The sequence below is a fragment of the Cynocephalus volans genome, chromosome 11 (genome assembly GCF_027409185.1).
Source record: "Cynocephalus volans isolate mCynVol1 chromosome 11, mCynVol1.pri, whole genome shotgun sequence".
Classification (NCBI taxonomy): Eukaryota; Metazoa; Chordata; class Mammalia; order Dermoptera; family Cynocephalidae; genus Cynocephalus; species Cynocephalus volans.
This window is the reverse complement of record NC_084470.1, coordinates 27,274,289-27,282,896: the sequence shown is the minus strand read 5'-3', so window position 1 is coordinate 27,282,896 and position 8,608 is coordinate 27,274,289. Positions and strand designations below refer to the sequence as shown.

Sequence of the window (8,608 nt, the reverse complement as noted above, 5' to 3'; positions counted from 1 at the left end):
TTCAAGGAGCCTTGATTTATTTTACTGGAAAGTGGAATTAGAAACCAAAATCTGAGCACTAAGTGTGCTTGTTGTTAGTGGAGTATCATTGCTTTGAGGCCCTGTCAGTTGACAGAGCATGGAAAAGAAGTGTGTGCACTAATCCTTGTATATATACAAACCTATAAATATTTGTTTATGTAGCCATCTGTGTCTATATTAAGGTAAACATGAGTTCGTACTGATACCTTTGACTCTAGCCCACTACTACACAAATCATTCTAGTCTTTTCCTGATATTTAACAAAGATGTTCCTTTGTATTTCTTATAAATTGGTATTTAGATCGAGATTTAAGTTTAATTTTTTGGCAGGCATAATTCATAGGAGATGGTTTGTTCTATCATTATGTGCATAATAACTGACTGTATTTCACGATGTTAGCAACCGCTGATGATCATTCCCAAGGATCCATTAATTCTTTGAAGTTTAAAAAATGATAACCTTTTGATTGGCTCTTTTCTTCTTCGATTAGCTGGAAAGCTTTTATAAGAGAGATTTCCCCTTGTCATCTGTTTTGTATCCATGAGGCTAGAGTCCATATATATATTTTTAAAAAAACCAAAAAGTGGGAGGGATACTTACTTCTCTTCTACATTATGTTTAAAATAAATTGGTTTCCTAGCATCCTCCAAGGCTGACCACTAAGTTGTTTCTGTTTCTGCATACTGTTATGAACTTAGAGCAGCTCTTTAGTCAGATGGCTCTGCCTTCTACTGCCAGCCTTGACCCCCAGGCAATCTGCTCAGGATGGTAGAACGGGGGTTGACTGGTGGAGGTGGGAGGCAGGGCAGAAGCAGAAAGTGATTTGAAAGGGATGGCATTGTATGTGTGTGTGTGTGTGGGGGGGGCTGTCTTGAGGTCTTCCCTATTAATTCATCCTGAAAAATCTTTTGTTGCCAAAGTCAGTAATTCCTGTATAACTGTTGCCTTGGTTTTATAGTTTTTCATGTTGTCTTAGAAAGAGCTGAATCAATTTTTAAAGGTCTCTTCAAGCAACTGGCAAACAGAACAGCGAGAAGCTACAGAAAGGGCATTTTGGATCTAAAATCCTTAAAGGAAGCCCACCTAGGAGAGAAACCAAGTCACTTTTGGAATGCTAGGGGCAAGAAGTAGAGCACCGGTTCTCAACCTGGTTGATTATTAGTCACCTGACACTTGTTTAAAAAATCACATATGCCCTTGCAACACCCCCAGAGATTGTGAATCATTTGGTCTGGGGTGAGATTCCGGAATTGGCAGTTTATATAAACCGTTATAAAATTTTGCAAAGTGAGTCTAATGTTTAACCAGAGACATTTCTAAGCCTCCAGAAGTCTAGCAGGCTAATGACAGTTGTGTGACACTTACAGCCTCATCAACTGGATTCAGTTGCCTGATGTTAGTAGATGATGTATCTGCCCTGCTCCTCAGAGACTAAGCTAGGAAAGGTGATGCCAGGAAAGTCTCACGCCTCCCCTCCTTGGGATGCTGAGGCCTGATGAGTGTGGCTGAGTTCCGACCCTTGAGTCTTCAACATGAGACGCAGCACTGTGCCCCCACCTCGTCTCCAAGAATGGCTACATTTACTTTGTGCTTGGCACTGTTCTAACAGCTTTACATTTCTTAACTTCCCTAATAGGTTGGGATCATCTCCATTTAACAGATGAGCAACCTGAGATCTGAGAGAGTTGAGTGACTTGTTAAGGTCTCAAGCCTCTGTCTGGGTGGGTTCTGGGCTCCATCCTATCACGTACTGAACATTCTGTACTGTTCCTTTGGTGCCCTGAACTCATCCCTAATTAACCCTTTTGGCTACAAAACCTTACAATCCCTCTGAGCTCTCCAGACTGCCTCTTGAACTTCTCTGCGGCCTGGCTCCAGGTGCAGGCACTGGCCACACCCTCAGCCCCGCCCCTCCGGAACCCCCTTCCGAAGGAAGTTTTCTGTTTTAGAATTTCCCACAGTCACGGTCTTTGGCCTGGCCTGCAAGCCGCTCCTTGATTGGCTGCGCTCCCGGCCGCGCCCCCAGGGTCCCGCCCAAACGCGCCAAGGTCCCGCCCCTGGGCCTGCAGGGATTGGCCCTGGAGGGACCGCCCAGGCACGGATTGGTCCGAGGTGAGACCCGCCCACCTGCCCGTGTGGGCCTTCGGGACAAGCGGAAGAGAGATCGTTCAGCCATGGCTGGGGCTCGCAGGCTGGAGCTGGCCGAAGCCCTGGAGCTGGGACCTGGCTGGCGGCATGCGTGCCATGCGCTGCTCTACGCGCCCGACCCGGGGGTGCTCTTCGGCCGCATCCCGCTGCGCTACGCCGTACTGGTGAGGAGGGGGCGCGCCCGTCCACTCGCTGTCCCGGCTCCGCGCCCTCCCTGGGGCGCACCGGTTGGACTCCCCAGCCAATCCCCGCCTCCCCCTCCCGCAGATGCAGATGCGCTTCGATGGGCGCCTGGGCTTCCCCGGAGGCTTCGTGGACGCGCAGGACAGTAGCCTGGAGGACGGTCTGAACCGCGAATTGCGGGAGGAGCTGGGCGAGGCGGTGTCGGCCTTCCGCGTGGAGCGCGCTGACTACCGCAGCTCGCACGCCGGGCCCAGGCCGCGCGTCGTAGCCCACTTCTACGCCAAGTGTCTGACGCTGGAGCAGCTGGTGGCCGTGGAGACGGGCGCACCGCGCGCTAAGGACCACGGGCTGGAGGTGGGGCCAGCCTGGGACACCGGCCCACACCCTATTCCTCTTCACATCCCGCCCCTCATGTCTTTCATCTTCCCAGAAAATCTCCCTGGCAGGAGGTCATAGTCCCTCTAACTTTGCCCTCTTCTTCAGTTTCCCAACTAATTGGGGTGGTGTAGTGGGGTCTTGATCATCTGTAATCTGAATGATACTGCCAAACGGGTCTCCCTAGGAAGGTCTCTCCTCTTCAATCCCCTTCCCTCTCCCTCCCCCCCAGCTTTCCTGGGGTCTGCAGAGATCTTTCTAGAACACACCCCTGCAACTCTCTGCTACTCCCTGTTGATAATGTGCTAATGTCCTGGCATGGTACCCTTGGCTTACTTTTGGGTCTTTTATTCTTGTGTAGGACAAGTGTCCCTGGTATTTAAGGCTAGGGAATAGATGTGTGTGGAGATAGTTATCAAAGTTTGGCCAGTATGAGGATATTTTGGGGACTTAAAAACAGTGAATACTCCTAGAAATGCTGGGGAGGGCCGCTGGGAGACCAGAATTTGCATTTTTCACAAGTTCCCAAGTGGTGCTGACACAGGTGATCTGAGTACCACATTTGGAGAACCACTAGTGTAGGGCCATGCACACATCCTGGAAGGCTGGAACCACGAAAGGTTTAGGAGAGAGATGTGGGAAGGGTTAGCATTTATAGAGCTGGATAGCATGCCTTGGGTCATTTGCCTGTAGAGGGTTGGGCACAGGCTTCACTGGGGGATGAACTTTCGCCCTGGTTCTGCTGGGCTGTGAAAGGGTGAGCCTTCTGCTTTAGAAAGATCTGCTGGAGAGAGGATGGAGGTTGGGAGATGAGCTACCTGGTGTCCAGTGTCTCCTGTCTTCTTCTTTTCACAGGTCCTGGGCCTGGTGCGGGTGCCCCTGTATACCCTGCGGGATGGTATGGGAGGCCTGCCTGCTTTCCTGGAGAATTCCTTTATTGGAGCTGCACGAGAGCAGCTACTGGAAGCTCTCCAAGACTTGGGACTTTTGGAATCTGGCTCTCTGTCGGGCCTTAAGAACTAAGCTCATTGCTAGAGGCAACCCTCCGTGGACCCATGGAACCTGGGATGAGGACCTTGGTACTAAGGAGTGACGGAGGGAAGGAAAGAGGAATGTTTTCTGTGCCTGAGAGGTGACAGATGATACCAGATTAAAAGACGAAGTGTGGGCAATGTGTTTTGAGCAGAGGGCCCCACCCCGCCTCCGCAGCTACTTATGGCATCAAGGGCAAAAATTCCCAGCTCATCCTAGGGGCCATGACAGATTCTCAGAGCTTGCCTCCTTCCTGTGCATTTGCACACACAGCTTGGTAATGCTCAGGCATGCAAATGTACAATCTGTGACCACACACCTTTCCCCCATCAAGTTCAGTTTAACCAGGAAGTGGTATTTGGAGGCTGTCTGTCACCATATGCTGCTCCTTGCTGGGAGGAGCTTCTGAGGTTTGAGTGGGTCTCTTCCCACACGCCTGCATGGCTGCTCTCCAGGGTCTAGCCCAGGCCATGCTTGTTGGGCAGGATGGAGAAAGAGGACCCTCTTTGCTCCCTAAAGTAGTCATGCCTTTGATTGAGAGTTGATCAAAGTCATGGGCTCCTACAGAGTGAGAGAGGGTCCTAACTAATCCCCTGATTCTTTTCTCCCATTGAAACTGAGCAGAAGGGGAGAGAAAGTGGCTATATCTTCTTGAACTGACCTTGGACTTGAGAGCTCTGAGTCCTAGTGCCTCTCCTCCAGACCTTTCATCTTTGGGGTGCCTTAGACTCTGGGGAAATCAGAAGGGAACTGACCCAGCCCTGTCTAGTCCTGCCCTGCCAAACAGTCTCCCAGTAAAGAAGAGCTTACAGCTGGGTATTGAGGCCCCTCAGTTCTTTCAACACATTTATTATGTATCTACTAAATGTTGGGTACCTTGAAAGATTTAGAGAGCCATGGGCCTTGCTCTCTAAGACTCCAGAGAAGGGGTCTACAAAATTTTCTTAAAGGTTTTTCTTAAAGGCCTGGATAATGAATAATTTAGGCTTTGTGAGCCATATGGTTTTTATGGCAGCTGTTTAACTCTGCATGTGAAAAGTACGTGGACAGTACATAAACAACTGGGTGTGGCTGTGTTCCAATAAAACTATTGAAAAAGCAGGTGGCCAGCCTCTGTGTGTAGTTTGCTAACCGCTGCTCTACAGGGGAAGGTAGGATTAGTAATTTTAATTGTGATGACTATTTACTTGATATTTATGTGGTAAGAAAGAAATTAGGAACTAATACAGTGTGACTGATATTTTTTACTTTCAGTTGGGGTGGTGTATTAGTACATTTTCTGTTGCTATAACAGAAATACCTGAGACTGGCTAATTTATAAAGAACAGGTTTATTTGGCTTACGATTCTGGGACAGCTGCATCTGGCACAGGCCTCAGGCTGCTTCTACTCATGGTGGAAAGTGGCAGGCAGCTGGTGGGTACAAGCAGATCACATGGTGAGAGGAAGCGAGAGAGAGACAGAGAAAGAGAGGAGGGGAGAGAGAGAGGGGGGAGGTGCCAGGGTCTTTTAAACAACCAGCTCTCGCAGGAACTAATAGAGCAAGAACTCATTAATCCCTCCTCCTAGGGAGAGCGTTAATCCATGCATGAGATATCTGCCCCCATAACTCAATCAGTTTCCAACACTGCCACATTCAGGGTCAAATTTCCACCTGAGTTTTGGTGGGGACATCACATCCAAACTCTATCAGATGGTCTGGAAGGGACTTCTTTGGAGAACATTTAAGCTAAAGAATAAGAAGGAATTAGACAGGAGTATGGGAAGAGTATTCCAGAGAGAAGCATGTGTCAAGGCGCTGAGATGGAAAGAATCTTGGCAAACCATCCCAAAACTTAGTGCTTAAAACAGAACCATTTTATTAAACTTCAAGATTTTGTGGGTCAGAAATTGGGATGGGGCCCAGCTGGGTGATTCTGTTTCATGTGACATCATGCATATTCCTTGAAAAGGCCAAATGGTACTGAACCAGCAGATAGGACTTGTTTGGAGAGTCCAAGATAGCTTCAGTCATGGGTCTGGCACCTTGGTAGAGATGGCTGGAAGACTGGCCCCAGCTGGACCCAGAGGTGCTTTACATGGCCTCACGACCATGGTGGTCTTGGTAGATGAACTTCCTTCCTGGTGACTCAGGGCTCTTTGAGAAGTATTCCAGGAGACCCAGGTAGGAACTACAAGGCTTCTGATATGCACTGGACATTACACAGTGTAACTTTTGCCCCACTCTGGTGGTCGAGCAAATCATTTAAGGCCAGCCAAGTTTCAAGGGAAGGGGAATTAGACTCCATTTCATGATGGGGAGATGACGGGTGGGGCAGAGGATCAGCAAAAAAAGTTGTAGGTAACGTTAACCTATTGGAGCAGGTCTAGAAATGGAAAAGGGCCAGTGTGACTAGACCATAGTAAGTAAGGGCAGAGAAAGCTGGAGAAGTAGGTGGGAGCCCCATGGTACAGGGCCTTGCAGGCCGTGGTGAGGGACCTGGTATACATTTCAAAGCAGTCATTCTTATGTGGAATATGGACTGGAAGGGACAGGACAGGAAGAAAGAGAGGAAGCTGTCATGACGTGTCCATGGGTGGTGGCACTGTCAGGACTAGAGAGGTGACCAGGGAGGTGAATGCAAGTGGACGTGTTTGAGAGAGATCTTGGTGGTGGCATTGACAGGACCTGCTGATGGACTGCTTGTGGGAGGATGGGGGGCAAGGACAAAAAGAGGATTTGAGCAAGACTTTTAGTTTGTGTATTCAGTCATTCAAGTTGGGAATGAAGGTGAGTGGGGAAACAAGCATTTGAAGGGGACCAGGATCAAGGCAGCCATTTGGGCATGTTGAAGTGTACATTTTTGAGTCACCTACAAAAAGGTATAAAAACTTTTTCAGAATGGATGAAATCATCCATGGAGAAGGAACGAGAAAGGGTTCAGAACAGGGTCCCGAAAAAGCCCAATTCTGAGAGTTTGGCAGAGGAAGCAGGACATGTGTCAGGGTCCTAGGAATAGAGAGGAAGCTGCTCTAAGAAAGTGACAATGCCAAACGCTTGTAAGAGTTTAGGTAAAATGAAGGCAGGACTGTCCACTGGATTTAACAGCATGAGCTTTTTGAGGACCTTGATGGAAGTAATTTCAGGAAGGGGTGGGGGTGGGAGGCAGACGGGACATGGTTGAGTAAATGGGAAGGGAGAGTGGACAGTGTGAGAAGTTGGTCCTAGAGGGGTGTCGAGTGATAACTAGAGAGGACTGTGGGTCAAGGGGTTGGGGGTTTAAGGTGGGAGATGGGCCATGTGCATCTTGATGGCAACAGTCCAGATGGAGAGTGGAGAGAGACGGGATGGGTGTGGGGAAGACTGAGGGGGCACAGTCCCTGAAGAGCAGGAGGGATGGGCCGTCAGATGGGAGGAGAGACAGTCCTGCAGCACAGTAGAGCTCAAGAAGGAGAGGACGGGGGCACGTGTAGAAGATCAGGTTGCTTACATGAGTGGTGGGAAGTTGAAGGAGTTAAATCTCATCGTGAAATGAAATGAAATCGTCTGTGGCTGTGGGTAGAGAATGTTCTTGGAAGGTAGGAAGCAGTCATTCCCCTTGGTATGGAAAAGCAAGTTGATTAAAGAAACAGCAGAATAGCAGGGCAAGGTTAAAGCATGAGATGGTGAGTCTAGAGTGGGGAACTAGGCTTGGAGTAGTAGTTTAGAGCAGGCGCTCGGGGGTGTGTGTGTGTTGGGAGTGGGGGCTGTGTGTGCACCTGCTTTCCCCTCATGGGTGTTCAGCAGCTTGGATGGAGACACGTACTGCAGAGCTGGGCTCTTCCAGGAGAGTACAAAGAAGGGAGAGACAGGCAAGGCAGTTAAGGTGAGAGGCACAGGAGAAATTATAACTATGGACTGTGTAGTCCAGGGTTTAATCTGGGTACTACGGAAAATGAAGACAGAAGGTGACTTTGGAGGGGTACCAAATTGGAGGTCTCAATGAGATAGAAACTCCAACATGGTGAGGGGTGGGGTAGGAGCTGTATTTGAGCCACACAAGAGTGTTTTGGAAATGGGAGGTGGACGTAAAGCCAAGGTCCAGCGCATGAGCTGGGATGGCTGGCCAGAGCCAGGAAGGAGCTGTTAGAGGTGAGATCCAGGGACAGCAAGGCCAGAGGGAAGATGAGCGTCCAAGGGGGTGATGAAGCTGTAAACTGGTGGACGTTGGAGAGGACAGCGTGAGGTAGGAGCCTACATCCACGGTGAACACGAGGAGCTACCGCAAGGCCAGTGACAGCTGCTTGGAGGGAAAGTGGGCGCGTCAGCACACAGCCTCTGAGGAGCAGGGCTCTTAAGGGGAGGTGGGTTGTGATGTGGAAGCAGAGCAGTGTGGACCCCCGTGGCAGTTCCTGGCCTTTGAAGTATGGGGCTGGAGGGTGGGGAGCAGCTGTAGAGATCAAGTGGATTCCTAGAGAGCTTAATGACTCTGCCTTTTTTCTCTCTGTCTAAACTGAACCGTTTTGTGAACTTCACCTAGATTAATCCTTCAGGGTATGCTGGCTGGAGGGAATGGCCCTTGTGCTGCCTCCCACGCCACAGCCTGCACCAGCTTCCCCTGTGCTGTTTATCGCTCAGCCTCAGTCTTATCTGCAAAGGAGGCGAAGAGCCTTAGGGCGAGAGGATGAGAGTGACTTGCCCAGGACTGCAGGGCTAACAGATGGCTCAGTGCAGGCTCTGGTCCTGTGCAAATCTGACCCCTGGCCTCCCGCTGGGATGTAATGGGGTCCAACCCCACGTACCCTTCCTGGGGCTCCTTTGCAATGCTCCATCTCGCTCATGAGCATTCTGGTGGCCAGTCTCTCAGGGGTCCTGGGCAGTTCATTTGTC

At 49.9% G+C, this 8,608-nt stretch overlaps 1 protein-coding gene across 1 annotated transcript; it reads left to right on the top strand.

Annotated features, from left to right (window-relative positions):
• Positions 1–2,174: 2,174 nt before the first annotated feature.
• LOC134390705 (U8 snoRNA-decapping enzyme) lies at positions 2,175–4,854 on the top strand. The gene is made up of 3 exons (XM_063114384.1): positions 2,175–2,334; positions 2,438–2,707; positions 3,584–4,854. Exons 1-3 carry the CDS (start codon positions 2,197–2,199, stop codon positions 3,749–3,751), a joined length of 576 nt encoding a protein of 191 aa, XP_062970454.1. The 5' UTR covers positions 2,175–2,196; the 3' UTR covers positions 3,752–4,854.
• The last annotated feature ends 3,754 nt before the right edge of the window (positions 4,855–8,608 follow it).